Source organism: Heterocephalus glaber, unplaced genomic scaffold, assembly GCF_053883595.1.
Source record: "Heterocephalus glaber isolate CG9 unplaced genomic scaffold, H.glaber_assembly_v1.0 deba00001698, whole genome shotgun sequence".
NCBI lineage: Eukaryota > Metazoa > Chordata > Mammalia > Rodentia > Bathyergidae > Heterocephalus > Heterocephalus glaber.
Window position 1 is genome coordinate 543,129 of NW_028258419.1, and position 27,536 is coordinate 570,664.

Here is a 27,536-nt window from a genome sequence, read left to right on the forward strand (position 1 = left end):
TTGAACATTTTTTTCATATATTTATTTGCCATTTCTCCTTCTTCATCTGAGAAGCATCTGTTCATTTCAGATGCCCATTTTTGGATTGGGTCTTTAAATTTGGGGGGGGGGGTCTGATTTTTTTGTTTTGAGTTCTTTATATATTCTAGATAGTAGTCCTTTGTTTGAGGAATAGCTAACAAAATTTTTTCCCCACACTGTGGGTTGTCTCTTCACTGTGTTGGTGGTTTCTCCTGCTGTGCAAAGGTTTTTAATAAGATGAGATCCCAGTTGTTTGTTGGGTTGTTTTACTCAGGGAGTCAGCATGACTGACTTGTCATGCTTTTCTTGGGGCTCTCCAGGTTCAAGCCTACCAAGTCCTGCCCTCAGGAAACCCCTCAGTCCCAGGCACTTGGAAGGGTTAGTCACCCTGAGCAGCCTTCAGAGTCCAGCAAAGCATTGTTTTCATATGTCTGTGACTGTTCTGGATGGCTGACAAAATGCCAACTCTGCCACTGTACCCAAATCGGGTTTATAGTAGCATATCTTTATATAGTATTAAAACTTTGAATTTTAATTTCAACAATTACTCAGTATTTAACATTAACAACTTTTAATGTAATCTTTCTAACTCTTACTCATATGTTCTCTTGGTGCCCTTTCTTTCCTCCTCAGTTGTGAACAGTCTGTGTCTACCATGGTACCTAGCACATGATTAACTTAATCATGCACAACAGAGAGACAGCCTTAAGAGTGTAAGAAAAGAATCAGAATAAACTTAATCACTTAAAACAATTACAAATGCTGCCAAATATTAGTTTGGATGCCAAGCTATAGTTTAAATCCATCAGCAATAAGATGAAAATGAAAAATCATACTCCTTTGTCTAGTGGGAAGGGAAAGCTAGTAATAACTTAACTGGAAATGGTATATTTAAAAAGCAAATTTAGTGTTATAAATTGAGTGCTTTTTCTGAGTGCCATTTTCTGCTGACAATAGCAAAACATGGAACAGAGTGGAACATGGTCCTGACTCAACATGCAGATGACAGAGAGGAAGTAGAGAGAGTCCCATAGCATACAGTCATGGTATATTTAATGCTATGAAAACAGAAATGTTAGAGCTGAACATTTGAAGGTCAGGGACATTTGAGGGACATTTGCGACAAAGCAGACATTTAAACTGAATGTTGGATGTGTGGTGAGGTGGGGTGTCAAGAAATAATGCAGGGCAGATAGAGCAGATTGTTTGGAGTTTGGGGTAGGGAATGACATTGGATATGTGGAGGGGCCCAGGTCTTGCAAAAGAAGTTCCTCAAGCTCTTTGTCTCTCCATCACCCACTTTTGCATTTGTTTGGGCCCTATCTCTGACAGTTTTCTGAGTTACTTTCCTAATCATCCCTCTTTCTGACTCTGTGTAAATTTACAGTCTCCGCTTCCATCAGTTAATTTTTTGAACCCTGACTCTGTCATGTTTTTGTTCATAACACTTTATTAAGTGTCCGTGGCCAGTAAAATAAAAGTCAGGCTGGAGTGTGAGACCATTTTCATAGGTTGTTGAACATATACTCTGTGGATCACTTAGCCAGCTCTCTGATTCCCAGCAAGGTGTGTAAATGAGGAGGCTCGGCAGCTTCCTTTGTAAAAAAAAGGAGCAGGCAGTAGTGTCCACTGCACAGTGCAGACTTGAGGAATAGCCAGGGACTTAGCTCAGTGATGCTGTCACCTGCCTCGCAAGCGCAAGGTCCCAAGTTTAATCACTGGTTGTCCCCCCCCCCCCCGCCAAAAAAAGGGTAGACTTGAGGAATACAGGAGACCGTGTGTGCCAAGGTGTTAGCCTCATACCTGGTGTGCGGTAGCTCCGACTGAAGATGAGCCATTGTTACTGTAGCATCCCAGGAGTCAGCAAGTGGAAACTCTGGCTCCTCAAACATACGGTACCATATGGTCTAACTTTGTGTGTGTTTTCAGATGATCTTTCCCTTCTTATTTTCTTTCTTTCTTTTTTTTTTTTTTGGTACTGGGGATCGAACTTGGGTCCTTGCACTTGAGCAGCAGGTGGCGAAACCACTGAGCTAAATCCCCGGCCCCCCTTCTTATTTTAATTTCTTGCACTTTTCACTTACATTCCTGACAGTGTTGATGATTCCCTTTTATACTGGCCTATATGTGCTGCCATTGTCAGACTTAAGAGATTAAATCATAGTTGTTTATGACTACTACAGCTAGTAGACTTCTGCAGGGCAGGATTGCTTCCTTTTCCTGCACACACTGCCTGACATATCCTAGATCAGTGATGGCGCACCTTTTAGAGCTTTCAGTGATAACAAACAACTGGCTGCAGCACGCATGCTATAGGTTCACTACCACTGCCCTAGACATTGAGTACATGTTTGGTGAGAAAGTAAATAATCAACAGTGATGCCAGTAAGATTTTTTATTGCAGTAAGATTTCTTATGCCAAATTGCATCACGGAAAATTTTCATAATTCTTATATGTCTGTAAAATATTTAAATGTTTACTAGAAGGTCTAGAATTTCTTCCTTTGGAAAGAAAGCAATACAAAGATATACTTGTGTCCAGGATGCCTCCATCTCTCAAGTGCCTTTCTAGCCCCAAGGCTCTATAATAAGACTAGAGATAAAAATGATAGTAAAGCAACTACTAATATGTACTTTAGTGCTTAATGTATCTTTGCATTTATTATATTATGTAATCTTCATGCTAACCCAAAATTATATATCACTGTATCCATTTTATAAGAGAGAAATGTGAGGCCTAGGAAAATTAAGTAGTTTGCCCAAGTTGGTAGTTCTTTATTGCCTTTTTTTCAAAATTCCAAAGCTTATGTTCTTTGAAATATGGTGCTTCTTAATGAAAAAAATATCAAATTTAATAAATAATATGTAAAAAAACCAATCTTCATTATTTGATTTAAGCAAATTTGTCTAAATGGGAAATTATTTCTTAGCATGAGGTTATTTTCTAATTCTTAAATACATTTTAAAAGACATGATTTTTCTGCCTTAATGTTTGTAAATTACTCAGCTGTATCAGTAAATTATAGCTATGACTGTCTATCTATTCACTTATTTATTGGTTTGTTTTCCAGAAAACCGTGGACTGCATGACAACGATGTCAGTGCCTTCCACCCTGGTTAAATGTTTATATCTGTTTTTTGACCTTCCACATGTGCCTGAGGCAGTTGGAGGTGCACAGAATGAGCTACCTCTAGCAGAACGGCGGGGACTCCTCCAGAAAGTTTTTGTACAGGTAGGGAATACGCTGTCTGCCTGGTCTGTAGAGCTCAGCTACAGTGAAGACAGTGCCCCTGCTAAGGAGATCTTCTGTCTCTTCCATTTTCATAGCATTGCATTCTGTTGTACACTGTGACTTGATCTCATAATTGTAACATTTCTTATATCACAGAGAGAATGTTAAAGTCTTCTTTTCAGGAGTATTTAAGTGTAGCAGCAACAAGCTGTTTCCTTAAACAGATTTTAAAATTACATTTGATATATCAATAATATCTCTAAAATGAACTAACCAAGGACAACTTTTTTGACAATCATATTAAGATTTGAGTATTATTTCTTATAATATCAAGAAATTGTTTTCAATTACAATACTGTTTCAGTTACTTTTCTCATTGCTGAGACGAAATACCTGATACTTAAAGCTAAAGGAGAAAAGGTTCATTTCAGCTCACAGTTTGTAGAGGCTTCATTCCATAGTTGGCTGGCTCCAAAGCAGGGTATCATGGCAGAGGGGAATCTCAGAGGAGAAACAATTTATGGCAAAACAGTTCAGGCAGAAGGCAGCCAGCAGTGAAGTAGCAAGCAGCAAGCGAAAACAGTAACCTTCTTTCTATCTCTTATTTTCTACCCAGACTACTCACCCTCTGGCAGGGTAGGTAGCACTCACACCCAAGGTAGGGTACCCTTAATCCTAGTATCACACCATACATCCATCCCAGCATCACATCCTCAAGATCACACACTCTAGATCACACACTCTAGATCCAGCCATCTCTGAAAAGCTCCACCTCTGACTGAATGAGGCTTTGGGGGGACATCTAGACACAGGCCATGACAAGTACTGTTTATATCCAGGAACTCCCTCTCCTCTAATACTGAACTCATGAGGACAGTGTATTTTAATGACCACTGCCACCTCCTCTCCGCTTGCCTGTGAACCCCCCCCTCCCACCGTTACCACTGTACTTTTAATAACACTGTGGGTGAACAAAGGTTCATGGACATTTGCCCACTAGCCTGGCAATAGAGTCATCATGGATGGTAAGCTTTCTTGGGAGAAAAAAATTAAACCAGCAACCTACAAACATTTGGAATACATTTTATCTGTGGACCAGTCTAATAGAGTGTGAAAAAACATATCTGACGTACAAAACACAAGTACCTCATGATTCTGCCTCTATGAGGTAAATAGAATCGTCAAACAATTAGGAGAAAAATTAGAATGCTGGTTGCAAGGGACTGTGGAGAGGGAAGAAAAGAGAATTGTTTGGTGGGTAGGATTTCTGTTTTGCAAGATCTTAGAAAGTTCTGGAGATGAGTTGCACAATAGTGTGCATGTAATTCACACTGATGTGCACAGTTCCAGTGGTTAAGATGGTATATTGAATGAGTTGTTTTCTTAAAGCATAGTAAAAAGTAAAAAACAATAGCAAAACCTATGTAACCTAAGATGGAGATTTCTCACCTGTAAAATGAAAATAATGGCATCTATTTAAAGTGTCTTTGTGAGGTTTAGATGGAGTACTACCTAGAGCTGTGGTTCTCTGCTCGGCACATAATAGCCACTCAATAAAAGTAACTGCGATTGCTGATGTCATTGGGAGAGAAGAGAGGAGACAGTGTGTCTGTGATGACAGGTGGCAGGGCACAGGGCATGGGCAAACTTACCTCTGGTGCCTGCAGGGCCTACTGCAAGTGACTGCTGCATGGAGGTCTGGGCAGTGCATGGGCAGAGGACAGGGACATCCTGGCAGTTCAAGATGGAAAAGACCAGATTCTCAGACAAAAATACCAAATAAATATTTATTGATCGTTTGATTTGTTAGATACTTTTGTGCTTACAGTTAACATCTTATGTAATTTGCAAAACAACCCCATAACTTCAGAGCTTTTTTTCCTCCGAAATGATTATGTGAGCAAATGGAGAAGTAGGATTAGAACTCAGGCTTATCTGACTCTTGACTTAGACTGGAGGAGGAAAGCTTGGAATAACTGAAGAGATAAATCCCATAGGAATCAAAGCTGCTTAGGACCAGTGCTCGCTGTGGAGCAGAGTGGATTAAGTCTCTGCTGATTAGAACAGTGGACGTTTCAGCAGAGCCCTTCTCAGGAACTAATCAGTGCTGTGGGCAGTGCATGGAGGTTTCATGTTATACTTCTGATACCTAAGTAAACTGAGCAGTTTTCTTTTAATATTTAAAATATTTTTTCCTATTATTGAAGCAGTGGATGCTGACTTTTAAATAATGTTGGACTCACTTCAGTATCCTGTAATTATTGAATGTTAAGGCCAGAAGGAACTCAAAGTGTAATTTAAAGCAGACTCTTTGCTGCCAGCCATGGGAGCTGATGTCCTCCTGGGTGATTCACAGCCGGTGAGCCACACCAGCAGGCTCCTTGTCGCCCCACTCCCAGTCCCATGCTGTTAGTACACCAGGGCCGCACCATGGGCCAGATAGCTCGATTTTCATCATTTGGATTAAAAAAACAATTGAGACAGGCTCATTAAATATTTTAGGACTGATAAAATCCTGTGTTTGTATTGTGTGACAGATGGTTCCTGGGACCTTCGTGGTTGGTACTGCTTCATGCAGGCATTCATTTTTTTGTTGACGTGGCCAGTTACTGCTCTGCCACACTTGAGTGGACTTTGTCATGGAGTCGCTGTAAATAGAAGTGGCCACTGCAGGGGCAGAAGAGGTGTGAGAGGGAGACTCCATGCTTCTCCAGCCTGTAAAATGGAAAAGTTACACTAGATCATTTTAAGAATCATTGGCCTGTAAAGATTAAGAACTAATTATCTTAGAGAAAAAAAAAGAACTAATTATCTTAGGAGTCAACATATTCATGGAATCATTAAATCAGTTTTATTTTTCAAAATAGGGATTTGGTTTTGGAAAAAATCCTTTTCTATTTTTAGGTTTGTTTTCTATGTCACAAATTCGAGAAATGGCATCTGTCCCTCTAACCACATGAGGCAGTGTCAGAACCAACAAAGAATATAATCAACAGTGCACCCCTCTGGGCATGTGGACCCCTGTTGCATTTGACTGTATGTATTCACATTTGGGAAAAGATACACATATGTCACATAGTAATGTCATTGGTTGGGAATCGCTACTATCCCCAGAGGTAAGCTCTTGATTCTGTGAGCACTTATGCACTGTGTATTTTGCTACTCAAACTTATGAAATAAGTTTTGATTCTGGAGTTGAGAGGTCTTGAGTCTTCTTTGAAAGCCAGGCTTAAGGAAGTTGTTGGCACCTAGATACGAGGAAAAAATACATCCAAGTTAAGATGACATATTATTCATATAGCCTCTTTTACTTGTGTACAAAACTGAAGCAATGTAAAAATTCCTTTACTTTGAAAGATCTATTTTAAATCTCTCATCTCCCTAAAACTCTTCTTTTAGAGAAGAAAGTTGCATTTCAACAGTGTAAACTACGGACTAAAGTACTAAGTTGGGTAAAATGTAGACTGTGAAAGGGAGTGCTGTTTCATCCTGTTTGAAACCAAGGTATGCCAAAAATACCATGGCAAAGAGAGAATAGTAAATATTCTTTAAGCTCACATAAGTAGAGCTGGCTTGCTGCTTTAGCCTGGTACGCTTCTAAATTGTAGGTGTCTTTTTTAATGTGACCTAAGAGCATTGGTCATGGTGGCTTTAATGACATTTCCCAATCCTCATTCAGAACTTTTAAAAAAATCATGTAGAATTGCTCCCGACAGTCCTTTTATAGTACTTCTTTCCTCGCTGCTTATTTACTTACTTACATACTGCACTTGTGTTTCCTTTTGTGTTTTAGATCTTAGTGAAACTCTGCAGCTTTGTTTCCCCAGCAGAGGAGCTGGCACAGAAGGATGACCTCCAGCTTCTGTTCAGTGCAATAACCTCGTGGTGCCCCCCCTACAACCTACCGTGGAGGAAGAGCGCTGGGGAGGTCCTGATGACCATCTCCCGGCACGGGCTCAGCGTCAATGTGGTCAAGTACATTCATGGTGCGAAGCTCTGTAGTATGTGATCTAGGGTTTGGGTTTTCACTTTGTCCTACCTTTCTCCATCTGATGGCAGATTTATTACCGTTTCTCAATTATCCTCAGATTGGGCTTTAAATTAAAAAAATAAATTGCCCAGGAGAAAAGGATTTTTTTAATTTGCTGAACATTTCAAATGTAAGAAATTTTCATAAGGTCTGACTGATCACTCGCTATAAGAGGTAAAGTGATTTTGTTGTTGTATAACTGTTATTCATAATCCAGTGTAAGTTCTGTCATTCCCTGTTCTTTTACTGAAAAAACAGATGTTTTTGAACTATTTGATATAATCAGTCTTTTTCCAGATATTTCATAAGTAGCAGATAATAATCTCTCCAATGCAGAATAGAAGGAATTAGGGCAGTGATGGTGAACCTTTCAGAGCTCTCAAACAGCCCACTGCGGCACACATTGCCATAGGTTTGTCACCACTGAATAAGGTGAATACTTTAGTAATGAAGATTTAATCTGTCCAGTTCATACAAAATAACCAACTGTCTAAAATGTCTGTATAAGATATAATTAGCATCTGAAAATAGTTTACTTATTTAATTTATATAATTTATTTTGAACCTCAAAATAATTTATACAGCTCTATGTGAGTCCTGGTGCCTAATACATGAATTAGTCATTAAGTGTTTCTACTTTTTTTAGTGGTAACCTTAGCTTTTCTCATGTGACAGTGGCCCCTTGAAGTTGGTGATAGAGTATGATTATGTTTCAAACTAGTGATATACATAACATAATTTTAACATAATTTTAAAATTTTAGATCCTAAAGAATTTAGGTATCTCATTAGTCTGTATTCACTCTGAGTTGAACTTTAATGAATTTCTGCTTCTTAAACTTAGAAGGTAGTTTTTCATTCTGATATTTTATCAATATAAGAGATAAAAAAATCAAGGAGTGGCCAGTCATTTTGTTTAATTGTAAGACATCAAAATATGATTTACAGACTGTAGTAAGCATTAACTATTTTTCTACATGTCTCTGTAATATCCTTTGTTTACTGCTTAGAGGCAAGACTTCCTCAGTGATTCTGAATTGTACTTTTACTTTTAGAATGTGTAACTTTTGTCCCATGGTATTTTTTTTCTATTTAGTTTATTGGTACATTTTAGGTATACAATACAGTTACATTCATCATTGGGGTCTTATACCCTTATATGATGTATCTTGGTTCTTATTTTTTTCCCCCATTCCCCTGCCTCCCTTCACCCCCTCCATCCTTCCCTATTTATAAAGACTTTGTTTCCATGTTTTTCCTTTTCTCATATTTTTGCTTTTCCCTTCTTTCCTTTCCCCTACCCCTCCCATTTCTCCTACTCCTTTAGACATTTTCTTCCTATTTCACAGTATCAGTTATACATTTTGATTCTTATTTACACTTTTAGTTTTCCACACCAGAGAAACTATTCGGTATTTACACACGTGTGTCCTATTTATTTCACTTAAGAATATAGCCTTAATGTGCATCCGCTTAGCTACAAATGTCTCCAGTTTCTCATTCTTTATGGCTGAGTAGTACTCCATTTTATTTAAAAAAAAACACATCTTCTTTATCCAGTCTCCAGTTGATGGACAATTGGGCTGTTTCCAAATTTTAGCTATTACAAACTGTGCCGCTACGGGTGCACATATATCACTGTGGTATGATTCTTTTAATTCTTTTGGGAAGATACTCAGTAGAGGAATAGCTGGGTCAAATGAGACTTCCAACCCTAGTTCTTTGAGGTATTTCCATACTGATTTCCACAGTGGTTGCACCAGTCTACACTCCCACCAACAATGAAGAAGGGTTCCTTTCTCCCCACAACCCTGCCAGCATTTGTTATTGGTTGATTTCATGCCAGCAGCCATGCTTTCTGGTGTGAGGTGAAATCTCAGCGTTGTTTTCATCTGCATCTCTCAAATGACCAGGGATGTTGAACATTTTTTCATATGTTTATTTGCTTTTACTTCTTTGCCTGAGAAATGTCTATTCATTTCAGATGCCCATTTTTGAATTGGGTCTTTAAATTTGGGGGGGTCTGATTTTTTTGAGTTCTTCTTATATTCTAGATAGTAGACCTTTGTCTGAGGAGCAGCTGGTAAAAATTTTTTCCCACATTGTAGGTTGTCTCTTAGCTCTGTTGGTGGGTTTCTCTTGCAGTGCAGAAGCTTTTTAATAAAATGAGATCCCAGTTGTTGATTCTTTGTGCTAGTTCCTGTGCTATTGAGGATTTGTTCGTAAAGTCCTTGCCTATGCCAATGTCTTCGAGAGTTCTACCTAACTTATCTTCCAGCAAGTTTAGTGTTTTTGTTTTAATATTTAGATCTTTAATCCACTTCGATTTTAGTTTAGTGCATGGTGAAAAACAGGGATCTAGTTTTAATCTTTGGCAAGTTGAAATCCAGTCTTTCCAACAAGAGTCTCTCTTTCCTCCAGTGAGAATGGTTGGCTCCTTTGTCAAAGATGAGGTAGCTGAGTATGTCTGGAGTTGTTTCTGCATCTTCTAATCTATTCCACTGATCCTCGGGTCTGTTTCTTTGCCAGTACCGTGCTGTTTTTATCTCAGTGGCTTTGTAGTAGTTTCAAGTTGGGAATTGTGATACCCTCTTCCATGGCCCTGTTGCCTAGAATTGCTTTTGTTGTTTTAGGTCTCTTATGGTTCCAGATGAACTTTTGGATTGTTTTCTCTAGTTCTGTGAAATATGTTGTTGGGATTTCAATCGGGGATTGCATTGAATCTGTATAGCAGTTTTGGAAGTAATCTCATAGCATTTTTAAAGTGCATTAAAAATTAATGTTTCATTAAACATGAGTTAAGGATGAAGAAAATTTTCATAAGCAATGTACATATATGTGTCTAAATGTTTATTTTTGCAGAAAAAGAATGTTTATCTACATGTGTTCAGAACATGCAGCAGTCGGATGACCTGTCTCCCCTAGAGACTGTTGAAATGTTTGCCAGGCTTTCTTGCTTCCTGAAAGATTCCAGTGATGTTTCCCAAACACTTTTGGATGATTTTCGGATATGGCAAGGATACAATTTTCTTTGTGATCTCTTGCTTAGGTAAAACTCCACAATTTAAGAATATGTTTTATATGTCTGATCAATTTTTTTTAATAAAAGGAGATTTGAGATTATAGGAAAAGGAATCAAGCAAACATTTAATATATACCTGAGCATCCTCTTGGCTTTTCTCTCTTTTTATTCCTGTTCTGCCAACAGAGAGACAAAAGTACATTTACAATTGAATTGGCAGATCCAGATTACAAACATGGAATTAGAGGTTAAGTATGAACTTCCCTTGTTTAGTAACTGAGGGAAAAGAAGTTAACATCTTCTGAAGTATACACTCTTCATGCTTACTTGTATTTTTCTTGTCCATGTTTTATAGTACTTGCTAGTTAATAGCAAGAAAATTATATAGATGAATGAGACTTTACAAATATATATAGAAAACCAATTACTTATTCCAAAATATTTCATTTCCCCTCCTTTTAAATTGCAAACAGTACATGTATATACTTAGAAAGTGGCTGTTCACAAATTTTACTGGGAAGAAAGTATTTTTTCTTGCTAGCTGTTCCTGGGCCACTATTTATTTATTTATTTGTTTACTTTTTGGTACTGGGGATCAAACTCAGGTCCTTGCGCTTGCGAGGCAGGTGTGGTGCCACTGAGCTAAATCCCTGGCCCCGTCATTTTTAAATCATTTGACTTATCCAAAGATAACACTATTTTGTTAACTTACTTCTACCACAAGTTTAACCTACTTGCTCTCAGTTAATATTTTCATAGCTCCCAAGAATGTCCTTTTTATGTACATCCTCATTTATAAAAGAGGACATACATAATTGAAATAACAGCTTCAGCTTACTAGTAGGGTATGAATTGGTACAATTCTTTGAGAATGCAGGTTGACATGTATTGTCAGAGGCCTCAAAAATATTGATATTCTTATCACAGTACTTTCATTGCAGTTATTAATCCTAGTAATATAATCCTAAATGTAAAGAAATTTTTATGTCTTCTAGCGCTGTTATATTGTACACGCTGTCTGACTGTCCCCTGCCAAAGGTGTGGTTGGCACCACGGTTGGCTGTGCGTGGCATTAGAAGGGTGTGTAGGGGGAGCTTGTACTAACATGGAGAAGCACATGCCTAACACTGGGAAATGAAAAAAAAGGGTGAGGTTAAAAATTGTGCATGTATTGTGAGAATAGATATTGTAAAAATTAAACTTTCAGGTTAAAAGAAATAAGTCTTAAAAAGTCCATCTGAAGGTTGAAAGTAATTATCTGGGTTGTGAGGTTAAGAATCCTGTTTCTTCTTACTTCTGCACATTCTCCAAATTTATTTTGATGAGAATGACATTTTTCTGTTTGGGGAAAAACCCAATAAATCTTATTCTTTAAGAAAAAGAGATATTATTGTGCCCATTTTATATTCTTAGTAAAGCCATAGTCAAAAGATAATTCCCCCATGACCCCAGAGTTCTTTTAGAAGGAATTTTGATTATTAAAAAATTATTAAAATGATTCTCAGAACTTTATTTAACAATAGTACCTAAATTCATGAAATACAGATAAAATTTTTAGAACTCTTAGAGTTCATTTTTAAACGTTGTTAACTGAATGGATATCTTAAGAAAGACTAGTTAATAAGGCTTTGGTTGTAAACAGTGAAACTTAAAATAACCTTAGAGCTTTAGGGAACTTGAAAATATACTTAATCTAATGCTTTTATTATATAGAGACTTTCTGCCAAAGATTAGTGATTTACCTAAAATAACAGTAGTCAAATGGGCACTTTCATGATTGATCTGATTTCTTTCAAATGCACCATAGTCTTAAAAATTTATAGTTTTCTGAAGCTTTTAATATAGGAAATATTATAAGAAGAAACTTCTCAGTGTACTTTATACATTTGTTTACTGAACAAATTGAATAAATAATTGAAAAATACTTTCTGTAATAAATTTAAGGCTAGAACCAAAGAGAAAAAATATTTGTTAAATTGTACTCTTTTTAGATTGGAACAAGCAAAAGAGGCTGAGTCCAAAGATGCCTTGAAAGACCTGGTTAATCTGATAACTTCCCTGACCACATATGGCATCCATGAGCTGAAGCCAGCGGGGATCACCACAGGGGCGCCCTTCCTGTTGCCCGGATTCGCAGTACCTCAGCCTGCAGGCAAAGGTGGGTGGTTTATCCCTTTTCTAAGCTCTGCAGAGAAATGAGAAGAATTCATCTGCCTGGCTTTGGTTATTCTTTGTTTACATTACTTGTTCAAAATAGTATTTTGTTTTTCATTAAAATTTGTGCTATTTGTGCTTAAGTCTAGATAAGAATCTCTTAATAGTCTTTAGTCTTTACCAGATCAAATATTTGAAAGTAATATTATGAAAATATGAAATCAAACAATGAGACATTTTATTTAATGCTCAATTTTAAATCTAACCGTGCTGCCTTGGAATGTTGGCGTTCCATGTATTTCGACTATGTGGCTTGAACTTAATTCATATTCTAATCTCTATACCCACTGGTATTTATGGGAAGCATAAGGTATAAATGCTGTATTTAAAACTAAAGAAACCTAAGTAAAAGCAGTTACATTATTTCATTATTATTTCATTAGTTCATTATTTCAAGTTGGAATAATGGCTCAGATTTTCTAACATTTGAATCTTTATTTAGTGATCTTTTACTAAAAAAAAAAAAATATTCCATAGTAAAGAACATTTAATGACATATGAATACAAGCTATTTTTGTTGTTTATTTATTTTGAATTCACAGTAATTGTTCCAAAAGAATCTAAATCTGGAGACCTCTAACACTTCCTTTAATGTGATTTGTCACTTAAAATTTTCAATAGGTTCGTGATGTTTCTGTGTAAACTTCAGCCACAAGTACCAATATGTCTGGTTACTTAAATTTTACAATGTAAATCTATTCATTCTATGACAAAGAAGTCAGCAGTTGTAAGTTTTTAAATTCATGAGAATAGATGGAGCCCTCAAAGTCACTATGTTGTGCTGTATCCCAGTGAATAGGTTGTATAGAACCTTTAAACAAGTCTCTGAAATAAGTGTGTTACAAAGTCACACTTATGCCTGAGTAGTTCGGTGTTTCATTTTATTTAATATGAAAAAAATAGTCTCAATAAAATTTATAGACTCCCACTTCAATATTCTGTAGTTAAATCTTTCTGTTACTTAATGCGAAATTAACTCAGGAATATACTTTTATTTCATACCTTATTATTGTTTCATTTGATTAATCAATCTGATCTTGATATTCATGTAATAGCTAAGTACAATAGCATAATTTTATAATAATATAATTATTGCAGCAAGATTATTCTTTTGCATAATGTCATTGTCTGGTTTTTGTCCCATTAATAATAGGGATCATGACTATATAACCCAGTTCTGCTGGGGTCATCGTGAGACTCTATGAAAACAAGGGAAACTAGAAAGGATGTTGCCCTTGAAGCCAGAATTCATAGAATTATGAATGACTTAACTTTTCTAAGCATCCATTTCTTCTTCAGAAAAGCTGATATAATGTTCTATAAAATGAACAGGTCAAGCCTCCTCATTTAGTTTCTTGCATAAGTCGAAAGTGTCTGTTTCCCAAGGCTACTTGGTTAGATTACTGAGGGGCCAAGGAGGTAGCTGTGCCCCATAGAGACGGAATAATGGACTGTCATCTTTTGTTGATTTTTTGTCCTTTTTTGCCAGCATTATTGAGGTATAATTTTCATCTATTTAAATCTGTCCATCAAAGTGTTGCGTTTACTTAATCTTGGTAAGTGTGTGATTGTATAATCACACTATAGTCATGATATGGCATATATTTATCCTTTAAAAGGCTCTCTGTTTCTCTTGCAGCCATTCCTCCCACACCTTACCCACTCCACCCCTTGTTTGGCAATAACTGATCTGCTTTGGTTTCCCTCATTCCAGAATTTCAGAAACTGAAATCATACAGTGTGTGGTCTTGTGTGTCTGGATTCTTTCTCTTAGAGTACTGTGTTTGAGATTCCGCCACACTATCACATGTTTTAGTCTTTTTAGTAGTGGGTCATTTTTCACTGTTTGGACAAACTAGTTTCTACATCCATTTACCCCATGATAGACATTTGCTTGTATTTGACTATCATGAAGAAAGCTACTATGAACATTCATATAAAAGTTTTAGGAACATATGTTTTCATTTCTTTTGGGTAACTCCCAACCACCGGAATTTCTGGGTCATGTGGTAGATGCGGGTTTAACTTTATGCGAAACAGCCACCTCTTTTCTGAAGTGGTCATCCCAGTGAGCATTCACAGTGGGAGTGTGCAGAAGTCCCAGTGGCTTGACATCCTTAACAGCACTTGGTGCTATTAGCTTTTTTTATTTTTAATTTTAGGGATTCTAGTGAGTGTTTCCTAGTATCTAATTGCTTTTAATTTTCATTATGCAAATGGACTTGGTTGTCAATTTTATCTCTCCTTTGTTTTAGGTCAATGTGCTGATTGCTTGATAGGGTTGTTTGTTTTATTGGAGTTATACAAGTTCTTCAGATATTCTGAATAAGTCCTTTATCACCTCTTTATCCTTAAATACATATTTTGTAGGTAGGTTCTTTTAGTCTTGCCTTTTTTTCCTCTCTGTTAACGTCATCTTTTGAAGAACATAAGTTTTTCGGGGGTGAAATCCAATTTTTCATTTTCCCCCATTGAAATCTTTACCTACTCCAGATTTACTAGGATTGTCACCAGTATTTTCTTTTAATATTTTCTTTGTCCAGTGCTTCCTCTTAACTCTTACAAAGATCATTTTAAATTAGTTGTTGCATAGAACAGGAAGTAAGTGTTTATTTATTTGGGGGGTTGTTTGTTTTCATTTGGCTATACCAGTATGCCAGGACACTTTCTTGAAAAGACCCTGTGTAACACTATGTCTGAGACTCTTTCTGAACTCTGTTTAACTTTGTCTGTGTGTCTATCTTTAAGACAATACTAGACTGTTTCGATTACTATAGTTTTATTTTTTAAGTCTTAAAATTAGGTCTTTTAAGTTGTGTAATTGTGTTCTTTTGAAAATTATTTTGGCTATTCTAGGTCCCTTGACCTTCCATGTAAATTTGTTATGTCACTTGTTGGGAGGAGAAGTCTGCTATGATGGTGATTGGGAATATACTGAATCTTAGGTCTTCTGGGGGAGGAACTGACGTGTTAATAGTATGGGATTCTGCAATCAATCCATGAGTATCATATTGCTCTCCATTTATTTTGGTCTTCTTTTCTGTCAGCAGTGTTTTATAGTTTTCATTGCATGGAACTTTCAGGTTATTTGTTAAATGTATCCTTAAATGTTTTATTCTTTTTTTTTTTCCCTGTACCAAGGATTGAGCTCAGGACCTTGTGCTTGCCAGACAGGCACAGTGCCACTGAGCTACATCCCCGGCCAAATGTTTTATTCTTGTTGGTAGTTTTATGAAAGAAATCACTTTCTTTTTTCCGGTACATTTCTTATTAATCTTGTTTGGATTAGAGGTGATAGACTATTGTATAGGAAAGGAGATGGGTAATGCCAGTTGTAACAATGTCATGTAGTTGTAGCCTCCTGTCAATTATTTATTCACAATGCTTTTGGGAAATATATTTTTTGCTTTCACTGATTTCCCTTTGATCATCTATGAAAAGGATATTCTTGTTGCCAAGGAATTTTTTACTAAATTAGTGGTACAGTTACATTTTAAAAGGAATTGTGAATATGTGTACCTTCTGATGTTGTATGCATAATTACAGCTTACCTACCTTGGTCTTGGCACTAATTATAGATCAAATGAGATAGCATAGAGGTACAAAATTTAAAAGAAAAAGCCAACTCAGTTACTACTTATGAGCATATTTGTTTGCATGTATGTATGCACGTTATTATTTGAAAATGACTTCTGTTTCTGTAGTGTACAGCAAGAGCTTTTATAAAACTTTGTATCCTGATCAGCAGAGGGATTTTCCAAAGAATGGCATTAAAGAAAACAGCAAGTCTCCCCTTTAAATGGGAACCACTCATTGGTTTCATGCCAACTTCAGGGTATTCTTGTGTTCACGAGTATGTCACTATTATGAGTTTGCACTCCATCATAACTCACGGCTCTCATTCCACATTTTTTCCACAAATTGAATGTTTCAGTATATTTATCACAGAGAATTTAGCTCATCATGAAAAATGACAATATCTGTGCTTCCCTAAACTTCTGTCTGACTTCACCTTACAGAAGTTTTCTTATCACATTAGTTTAGGTGGCACCAGTATAAGAGTATAAGGTATTTTCTCCTTTGTGCATTTTTGTTCAGTCTGGTACCTGTAGTGCCTGCTGCCTTCCTTCAGCGTTAACTTGCTTTGAAGCGCTCATGGTGTGCCATTCAGTTTGGTTGTAGGCATGCCCAGGACAGACTTTCACTGGCTTCCAGAGTATGACTCAACAGGCTATTTATAACCATTTCTATTAGCCCACATGTGTCTACTCATTATTTTTTGTCTTACACTTCCTGGACACTTACTGATTCCATCTTTCTTTCCTAGTTCTGCTTGCCTCTCCTCTAATTTAGCTTTTATCCTGGGAAGCTATCCTGAATCACTGTCAGCATCTTTGTTGTTTTGGGTTTTGTGGTTTTTTTGTTAGGTTTTTGTTGTTTGGTTTTGTTTTTTGAGACAGAGCCTCACTGTGTAGCCCAGGCTGGCCTCCATCTCTTGGTGATCCTCCTGCCTCAGCCTCCCAAGCATTGGGATTACAGGTGTGTGCTACCACCCCACCTGGCTCACCATAGACATCTCTGGCCATTGTTTGTATTCATCTTCCTCTTCAGCTTTGTCTTTGCAGTCTGACTCTGGTGACATTGAATCTAGTAGGTAATACTTAGAATCTATTCATTGAATGAAGTTTTGCATTTTTTATTTAGATTTATTTTACTTATGTTCTATCATTTAGGTTCCTTTTTAATATGTTTACTTTCACCTTTTTCACTAGACAGAAAATAGGATAGCTCTATTCTTTGTTGTCTATGTAGATGTTCTTCTAAACCTTGGACTAATTCATTTCTTTTGCTTCTACATATACAGACTTAAGAGGAATGAAGTGGTGATTGTCATATTTTAGAGTGCTTTTCATATTTTAGAGTGCTTTTCTCATTTTATCATTATTTCTTTTAGCTATTTTTGTGCCAAAAAGATTGAAGTTAATTAATGCAAACTTTGAAACTTAAATAAGATATGACTGTTAGCTAAAATACTAGAGCTTTTATGTGCTAGTATTTAAGAAATATGCCTATCATATATATTATTTAAATTTTTAAATTATTATTCCACTTTTCCTAATTGACTATTTTAGGAATTCAATGACTATGACAAATAACTACTTCTCATAATATCAGCGTTCAAAATACAGTGTACTTCAAATTTGTGTGCCACTGATTTTAGTATTCATATTCAGCTGTTCCTTTAGATACTTCTTTTCTACTAGAAAGCTAAATTATCAGAGCCTATTTCCATTATGCATGGACTTTAAAATTTGGAAATAATATTGTACAAGTAAACAATCGTTTTCTGTCACTTACCTGGAAGAAGTGATTGAGCTTAAATGTAGATTAGACTGAGTGGTTATTGTGCTGGTTAAATACTTTGCTCTTGATGTCAGCCATGGGGATGAGTCCATCTCAGTGTTCCTTGGCCATTTACTGTGATCAGCCTATTTTAATTACCCTATCACAACCTATTCTGATGGCCCCTAAAAGAGTTGGATAACAGATAGGATTAAAGATGAATTGAAAAATTACTTACTTTAAAATTTGTAAGCCTGCTAAAGTGCAGACCTCTATTTCTAAGGTTATCTTTGTATATGAAGATTACCATATTTTATACTTAATTGTGTTTACATGTGCACAGTGTTGTTTAAACTATTGTTGCCTTTATGGTAGTTTGTCCTCGTTGTTGGTTATTAATATGTCTTTTTTTTTTTTTTTTTTTTGGTACCGGGGATCAAACTCAGGATCTTGCACTTGCGAAGCAGCCACCAGAACCACTGAGCTAAATCCCCAGTCCCTAATATGTCTTACATTTGTGAACAACATTGCTTGAAACCAAATAACGACCAAACTTACCCAAAAAATTAGATTTTTTTTTTATATTAACCTAAATGTAGCTCTTCTAATTTCTTTAGTGATGATTAATATTATCACATAGCTGAAAGGTGTACAGTATTGGCTAGACTTCATTTTTATCTTAATTTGTCACTTTTCTCACATGTAGTCAGGCTTTTATATTTGTATATTAATTTATCTAAGCTTGATTTTTGGTGGTCTACAGGTAGTAAAAAGTTTAAAATGTCCTGAAATGAGCAAACATACTGTTAGCAAGGAATTCAAAATAAAGATAAACCCATGATATGTGCCATATATCAAATACATTTAGATGTTGTAGAGGAAAATTGAAATAATGTATAGGCTGAAGATTTTTAAAATTCTGCATTTTTCAGAGATGTTCATGTCAGGATTTCTTAGCAATCTATCTAACCCATTTTGTGTTTTTCCTAGTTCTGTTTATACCGTGTTTCTAAAATCCAATTTATTGTATAACAATCAGTGTTAACATTTGTTGTCACTCTTGCAAATGCTTAAATACACCTAATAGTTGTGGAACTAGGGACAATTTTTAGAGGCAAACCTTTGTTTTTATGTGCTTCAAATGTAACTTTCTGTGTATTAGTGTCATTAATTTGCCCCACAGCATCCATGTATAAAGATGTTTATTTTCTAATTGATGCATTTGAAAATCAAAGGCTTAAAAATATATTTAATAGGTGGCAAATTGCTTTAACAAATGTTTATATAAAGAAATTATAATTTTAGCTTGAAAAAAATTACCAAATTAAAATTTATGAAAATTATAATGCTGTAATTATAACGGGAAAGCTGAGACTTAGAGAATCCCCCCTCCTAATTTCCTTCCATTCATTCTTGCGATACCCGGTTGGTTACATTTTTCAGCCTCAGTCTTTTCAAATTGAGAAGTGGCTGTTCTTGCAGTCAAGATCAGCCTTAGAGGAAACAGCATGCAACACATATTTCCAAAGCCAAAAGCCAGCCTATGTAATGTAATATGATTTTATTCTGTCTAAAGCACTTTCATTTTTTGACACATGCTAGTCTTGAATTGGAATGTTTATAATGGCACGTTAAAGTTTTAATTGGTGTTACTTATTTTTAATTAAATGATTTGAACCTATTAAGGAAAAATAAGACCTTTTGTGCACACTGGGCATGTTCTTAGCAAATAGGTGGTAAATGCTGAAATTCATGTTATGTTTATACAAATCAATTTGCCATGACTAAAATATCACATAGCACCTACTTTTGTGTTCTCGTTTCCTATTTTAGGTCACAGTGTGAGAAACATCCAGGCCTTTGCAGTTCTTCAGAATGCATTTTTAAAAGCAAAAACCAGCTTCCTGGCCCAGATCATCCTGGATGCCATCACAAACATTTATATGGCCGACAATGCCAACTACTTCATCCTAGAGTCACAGCACACTCTGTCACAGTTTGCTGAGAAGATTTCTAAACTCCCAGAAGTCCAAAACAAATACTTTGAGATGCTGGAGTTTGTTGTTTTTAGCTTAAATTACATCCCTTGTAAAGAACTTATTAGTGTTAGTATCCTCTTAAAATCTAGCTCTTCTTACCACTGTAGCATTGTTGCCATGAGAACCCTTCTTAAGTTTACAAGACATGACTACATATTTAAAGATGTGTTCAGGGAGGTGGGCCTTCTGGAGGTCATGGTAAACCTTTTGCATAAATATGCTGCCCTCTTGAAAGATCCAACTCAGGCACTGCATGAACAAGGTAAAGCCTTTTCCATAACTTTGTTCTTGTTTGGTAAAGGGGTTTAGGAAGGTTGTTTACTCCTCTTGTGCCTTTCCTGTGGTTTTCAACTCGAGTGACTTCCTTGTGTGTGTTACTGTGACATTCTAGTGAATGTTTCCCAAAGTCTGTTGGTTCAACCAAACTTCTGTTAGGAAACTGGGGAAGAGTTTTTTCCTCAGTAGAAGCTGAGGAATAGCATGTGTGATCCTCATATCTAGTGTTTGTTATTTTCTGCTTCTAAGTGGGAATTTTAAAAAATCTGGAAATAATTGGAATTATTAATCAAAATTTATTATTCTGTATAATTAAATGTGTGGCTATTTCAGATGGTTTTCTTGTAGAAAGCAAATATATATTTTGGGATGTTATTTACACATACATATTATCATTAGGTACCTTTTTGATAAATCTATAAGAAGTGTAGTTATTTCTGGTAATTAGTATTAAGTGTAAATTAATACAAATTGAATAGGTCAGTTTATTCTTGAAGTCTTCTTTCTTTTTGGTACATTAAAATCTAGCATTCTCCTGTTGACACCCTTAATTAAAATCCCTATTAGGGTTTATGTATTTAATTTTGACATTTTAATTTTTAATATTTATTAGATAACTTGCTAGTAAAATCTGTTCATTTTGAGCTCACTTTTAGCACGATGTTGGATACACATATCATTTTAAAGGTTGTATTATATCAGCTGTTCTAGTGGAAAGTGAATATCAGGGAAATATTTAAAGGAATTATTAAAACTAAATCAAGAAAAAATAAGCGTATTGCTTTTGTGATTTGCATCTGAACTTTTTTCGTAGGGGACTCAAGAAACAATAGTTCAGTTGAAGACCAAAAGCACCTGGCTCTGTTGGTCATGGAGACACTGACTGTGCTCCTGCAGGGGTCCAACACGAACGCAGGTAACTGGAAAGTCACGAGCAGGACGGCCCTGTTTATGGTTCTCAGGGGCCCTCGCTCTGAGAAGCGCCTGCACTTGGAGGAAAAACTGTTGATCCATTGATGGGACGGTCACAGCCTTCAAAGTGCAGCCCTTTTTAACCACTTGAAGTGCACTAATGACAAAATATATTACATTGTTACTATTTGAAAATGTTTTTAATTGCTTTTTTCATACCATGCCTTGTGCTTAGTTTTTTTCTAATTTTTTACTTACATAATGCATTCTTATTTGAATAATTTGCATTTTTTCCCCAAAATATCTGCTTTATATGGTGATTTTCTTAATTTTATGGTAATACAAGTTGGAGTACTGTAACATTAAAACCTTAGGGGGCTGGGGATTTAGCTCAGTCGTTTTGCCACCTGCTGCGCAAGTGCAAGGACCGGAGTTTGATCCCCAGTACCAAAAGAAAAAAAAAAAAACCTTAGGGAAATATCAAAATATTCTTCTCTATTAAAACTTAATCTTTCCAAGGTAAAATATTTCATTGAGTAGTTTGCTTTAGCTGTGGTTTCAGTTTCTTTGTATAATTAACAGACAGTCCAACTGTATTTATAAACTATTGTGCTTGTTTAAAAAGAGTCCTGGAAATTTTAGTGAACACTCAAAAGCTATGAGGTAATAAGGTCAGTGCAACCTGAAGAATGAACAAGGGGGGTGGGAGTTGAGGTGAGCAGCTGGGCCCAGACCTCAGTGACCTCTGGAGGATATGCTGGGAGCTTGGCACATGCTTTCGTGTTACGGGAAGGCCCTGCACAATGGAGCCCCCTGCACAGAGGCGTGACTGTGTTGAATGCAGGGGAAATTTGGCCTTCAGCATGTTTAAAATACACTGTGTGCACCTGGTTCCGTGCTGGGTTTTAGAGATGCAGAGATAATTCTGTCTCCAAGAAGATTACAGTCTAACTGAGAAAGATGTAAACACATTAATTATATAACTAATTATTTAAATACAATTTTGGCAAATGCCAAATAGAATTGATTGAATTTAGAAGGTAATTGAAACAGTGAGTATGATGAAGCTTAATGGTACTGTGGCTACATTTTCTGGTGTGATATATAATCTCCTTATTTCCACCAATTAGATTTAGTTGACTGAGATCCTGAGAAGCATAATAAAGATATGTGAACAATAATTTATTCTGCAAATTTTGATGACGTGTCACAGAGTTGTAGAGGGAGGACCTGGGCCATCCTGCTGTTATAAGGGATTGGAGAGCTCGCCCTATGTGACAGTTGCTTAATGCACCTCCTGGGATGCCAAACATTTTTACATGGCTCTTTCATCCAGTCTCTCTTTTCCTTGTTAAGGCATTTAAAATACTACATTATTCATAGTAAGCATTTAGGAAATATTATCCATTACAGTTATGTGATGGTCCTTCCCTGACAGCTAGTAGTTAAGTAAGCATGACCTGCCCATAATCAAAGGGTGTCACAAATTGCATGTACTAAATCTCAAGCACATGACCTACATTCACTGCAAGATCATGGAATTCTATATAGTTAGCAAACAGCCACAACGATGAGGACAGTGGCTGCCACAGCAGAAGACACTGTCAGTTACTCACAGTAAACATTCATTGAAGCACAAGTCAGAAGGAAATTCAGGTTTCACAGGTGACCAGACATACAAATAATAATGGTGCCATTTTGATATAGTCAATAGTGGAGTTGTAGACCATCTAGTCTAAAATCATAAAGAGTAGAGTTCCTTAGGGGACATTAGTCTGTGACTTGGCTCACTTGGTGCATGTTTTCACACCCATGGTCAGTATTTGCTCTGAGAATAGTGTCCCTGTGGGCAGGAGCAAGGCTGTGGACCTGGCCCCACACTTACCAGCTGTGTGGCTGTGAGCTGCTGCATGGTAGGGATGAGGGTCCCTTTAGTGAGCTGCATGGCAGCTCTGGAACAGCATCATGGCTGGTTTTCCTGCTTAGAGTATGTCTTTGTTCCTCTGTCCACCTGTGTGACTAAAATGTTAGTTCCTTACAGTTTTTCTCAGGGTGACTTATTCTACTCTTGATATTATTTCGAAAGCCTTATTCATTGTCAATCTCATTTATTTGGTACATCGTTTATCTAAAACTTTTTACATAAATTGGTTTCTGTGTTAGGCCCCCTGATGTTTACCTGTGAAATTTCTGCATGTTCTAGGTTTGGAGTGTTTGGACATGGTGAATGTATCAGACCATTCATCTTTCTTGCATTAAGAAATCTAGAGATGTATAATAGATAATGTGAAATAGGAAGAAAAGGTCCAAAGGGAAAGGGGAAGTGGGTGGGGTGAGGTAGGGGAAAGAAAGAAATATGAGAAAAGGAAAAAATGGAAACAAAATCTTTGTAAATAGGGAGGGGTGGAGGGGTTGAAGGGAGTGCAGGGGAATGAGGAAAAAAATAAGAACCAAGATCTATCATGTAAAGGTACAAATTCCCAATAATGAATGTCAGCATATTGTATACCTAAAATATACCAATAAAATTAATGAAAAAAAAAAGAAATCTATAAAAACTGGGTATGTGCATTGGCATCCTATAGTATAGCATTGTCATTTAAAAGGCAAAATAGCTGTGCAGGTTTTACTTGCATTTTTTTTTTTTTTTTTTTTTTGGTACCGGTTATCGAACTCCAGTCCTTGCGCTTGCACAGCAGGCGGCAGAACCACTGAGCTAAATCCCCAGCCCTACTTGCATTCTTTTGAATTGCTGTCTATCCAAGAAATTGGATTTAATTCCGTGACTGCCCTCAGAACATTCAAGTTCTCCATGCTTTTCTCCTTCCTTCAAGGAATCTTCCGAGAGTTCGGAGGAGCCAGGTGTGCACACAACATCGTGCGGTACCCACAGTGCCGGCAGCATGCCCTGATGACCATCCAGCAGCTGGTGCTGTCTCCCAATGGGGATGACGACATGGGCACCCTTCTGGGGCTGATGCACTCGGCCCCACCCACGGAGCTGCAGCTGAAGACTGACATCCTGAGGGTGAGCCTGATGAGCCTGTGTCTACTCTTGCTGCTAAAACCCGAGATTATTTTCAATTGATTTATGTTTCAGTTAGAGACAGGGAAATTTCAGAAATCCAAAGTACCAAAAAATCTATAATTTCATACACATTAGGGATTTGGAAAAAATCTAATCATTCATGCATTTCAGTATACATTGACTTACTGTTAGTAAACCTTAACAGTAATTGTCTTGACTTATAGGAATTATCTTAAATTAAAAATAAATTAGCCAAATGGAGCATCTTAATAAATATTATATATATATTTCAATCGAAATCACCCACTGTTACCCACATGTGAAATAAAATGTTACATGTTACCTTGTACATACATACGTAATGGATATTCTAATAGATATTAATAATGTACTAGGAGTTTTATGTATTTTTTTTCATTTTACTCCTTAGCAGCCCTATAAAATAAGTCATGCCCTATTTATCACATGGGAAAGTTTAAGGAGATCATATAACCAACTGCCTTGTAAGTAGTAGACCTGACCCCTGACAACTGGAAAGATTATAAATTATGTCTTAAGTAATAGTAGACACCAGCTATATTATAAACACTGAAACAGAAGGGAAAGAAGCCCGGTGTATGTTTAAACAAATTTCAGATTGTAGTTCAGAGCTGTATAATGTCATGGTTAAGTATACAAGAAGGGAAATTAGACCATCTTGGGTTTAAATCCTACCTCTGCCATTATATATTCTGTACGGTCTTTGGCAAATTATTTCACCATGTTGGGGCCTAACTCCTTATTTGTAAAATATTAATAGTAATAAAATAATTAGGGTTGAGCACCCCTAATTTGTTCTGGTTTTGTTTTTGTTTTTTGAGGTAAGATTGTGCTGTGTAGTTCAGACTGGCCTTGAACTCACTTTATAACCCACGCTGACCTCAGACTTGCTGTGATCCTTCTGCCTCAGCCTCCTAAGTGCTGAGATTGTAGGTGTGGGCCACCATACCCAGCTTAGTATATCTAATCTGAAAATCTGAGATCCAGAATGCTCCAAATTCTGAAAGGTTTTGAGTGCTGGATGTTGTGCTACAGTTGGACAGTGCCATACCATGAAACTTTATTTCATTAATATCATTAAAAATATTTGCATAAAATTACTTTCAGGCTACATGTATAAGATATATAAGAAACGAATGAGTTTTGTATTTAGACTTGGGTTCCATCCTCAAAATATCTCATTGCATATATGCAAATATTCTGAAAAATGTCTGGAAAATTTCTGGCCTCAGACATTTTAGATAAGGGTTATTTAACCTGTAGTATCTAACACATAGGATTGTAGAGAGGGTTAAAGAAGATAACATGAGAAAGCTCCTAATGCCTGGTACATAGTAAGTGCCCAGTAAAACTTCAGGTGATATTATAATGCTATTTTTAACAATGAGCTAAGCTAAAATATAGCAGTTCAATGAATGAAGAGCTCCATTTACTTGTTTACTTTAGGTTTTATTTCTTAAAAGCTGTTCTGGGAAAGGGCAGAATTTTAGCCCTCAGGCTCCAACTCACTTTGCAAGAGAAAATGTCTTGTAAGTCCTCCAAATTGAATCCCCTTTCTAAGACATGAGTATATGGTCACTTTATATTGAACCAGAAGGCTTAGATCTTGGCTGCCCTGACCATCTCTGACCCTTCCTAGAATAAATTCCATTTATATACACATTCACAGACATATGTTTTCATAATGGTATAAAGCTATACTAGAGTTATGTATCTTACTTATGTAATAAAATTAAAATTACTTTGTAAACTGAATTTATTGATGGCATTGTCAGTTAAGCATGGAGGAAAAGCTGGTCAGCCATCATTTGGGTATAACCTCTGTCTATAAGAAATGTGTGATAATGTTACCTGAACTTATCTTCTGCCTTTAATACGGCATTTTGTAATTAGCAAAATATTTGATGTGCTTTTGATACAATTACTTACTGGGTAAATGACAAATACATTCATATCAGATGTTCACAGAATGGTGTTCTCCTTTTATAGTCATGCATGGTTCGCCTTTGACATTCATGTTTTGGTGTTTTAAAAATCCCAGTTATGTTTGCTTGTCCCCTCTAGGCCCTTCTGTCTGTCCTTCGAGAAAGCCATCGTTCAAGAACGGTGTTTAGGAAAGTTGGAGGATTTGTGTACATTACATCCTTGCTTGTTGCCATGGAGAGATCTTTGAGCTGTCCCCCCAAGAGCGGCTGGGAGAAAGTGAACCAGAATCAAGTGTTTGAGCTCCTCCACACTGTGTTCTGTACCCTGACTGCAGCCATGCGCTATGAGCCAGCCAACTCTCACTTCTTCAAGACAGAGATTCAGTACGAGAAGTTGGCAGATGCCGTTAGATTTCTTGGCTGCTTCTCAGACCTAAGAAAAATAAGTGCCATGAACGTCTTCCCCTCAAACACACAGCCATTTCAAAGACTGTTAGAGGAAGAAGCGATTTCCATGGACTCCGTGTCACCCACCTTACGGCACTGCAGTAAACTCTTTATTTATCTCTACAAAGTAGCCACAGACTCTTTTGACAGGTATGGCTCTGCTCTGTCTTCTAAATTACGGGGTGTACTCAGCATGACATCAGCAGTAGGACTCGAGTTGTACCTTAACCAAGAAAGGTGAAAACAAGTGTACCTTCTCCTGTTTGCCTAGTGTGTATCACCTTGAGAAATTACTGTTGCCCTGGTGTTCAGTTTGTCAGCATGGAGGCCGTTAGATAATTCATAAACCCAGGTTCAGTTAGCTTTCATTGCACTTAATAGAAGTCCCTATGAAGTTTTCTTTGATGCCAGCATTGACTATTGTTCTCTTCTTCCTCTTTACCCTCAGAAAACATTAGGTGCATCTGGACTTACTGATACTGGTTATCAATGGGGGAACATGGTTACTAAGGTTATAGTCGTGTATTTCCAATAGATGACAGAGAGCCTGTCATTCTCAACGTTGCATAATCCTTGAGAAATGCTAGAGCTCCCTAAGAGTCACGTCAGTGATTTGAACAGCCAAGCTCAAGAGACCGCCAGAGTCATTCACAAGTGCTTACTGACGCTGGCTGCATGCCAAGCCATTGTGCATTCAGCCAATGAGGACTCAGCTGTGTACCAGACTGCCATGTTCCTCACTGTCCTTAGCTGATAACCAGTTACAGTGCACATTGGCAACCTCTGCGATGGGGGACTCCAGAGTTCTGGGGAAACCCCAGGGGTGCCTCTTTACCTGAGCCTCAACTCTAGTTGGTTTTTAATTAAGTCCTCTTTTAAAAAATAATGTAAGAATGATCATGCTGCTAATTTATCTGTTCCAAACATCATCACTTCTAAGCTACCAGTTTTCTTTCCTAAAATAAATGAATTGTTTATATATTGCACCCAGAAATAGACCAAGTAACC

General features: G+C 36.8%; 1 protein-coding gene across 14 annotated transcripts in view; it reads left to right on the plus strand.

Annotated features, from left to right (window-relative positions):
- The window catches only part of Wdfy3 (WD repeat and FYVE domain containing 3), a 304,615-nt gene that overhangs the window by 129,997 nt on the left and 147,082 nt on the right, over nt 1–27,536 (plus strand). For all 14 annotated transcript variants that reach the window (XM_087199311.1, XM_087199312.1, XM_087199309.1 and 11 more), the window contains 8 exons: nt 3,093–3,254; nt 7,048–7,240; nt 10,146–10,332; nt 12,297–12,463; nt 19,696–20,163; nt 20,992–21,093; nt 23,924–24,117; nt 26,221–26,678. In XM_087199311.1, coding sequence (XP_087055437.1) covers nt 3,093–3,254; nt 7,048–7,240; nt 10,146–10,332; nt 12,297–12,463; nt 19,696–20,163; nt 20,992–21,093; nt 23,924–24,117; nt 26,221–26,678 — 1,931 coding nt within the window. The remainder of the gene's footprint in view (nt 1–3,092; nt 3,255–7,047; nt 7,241–10,145; nt 10,333–12,296; nt 12,464–19,695; nt 20,164–20,991; nt 21,094–23,923; nt 24,118–26,220; nt 26,679–27,536) is intronic.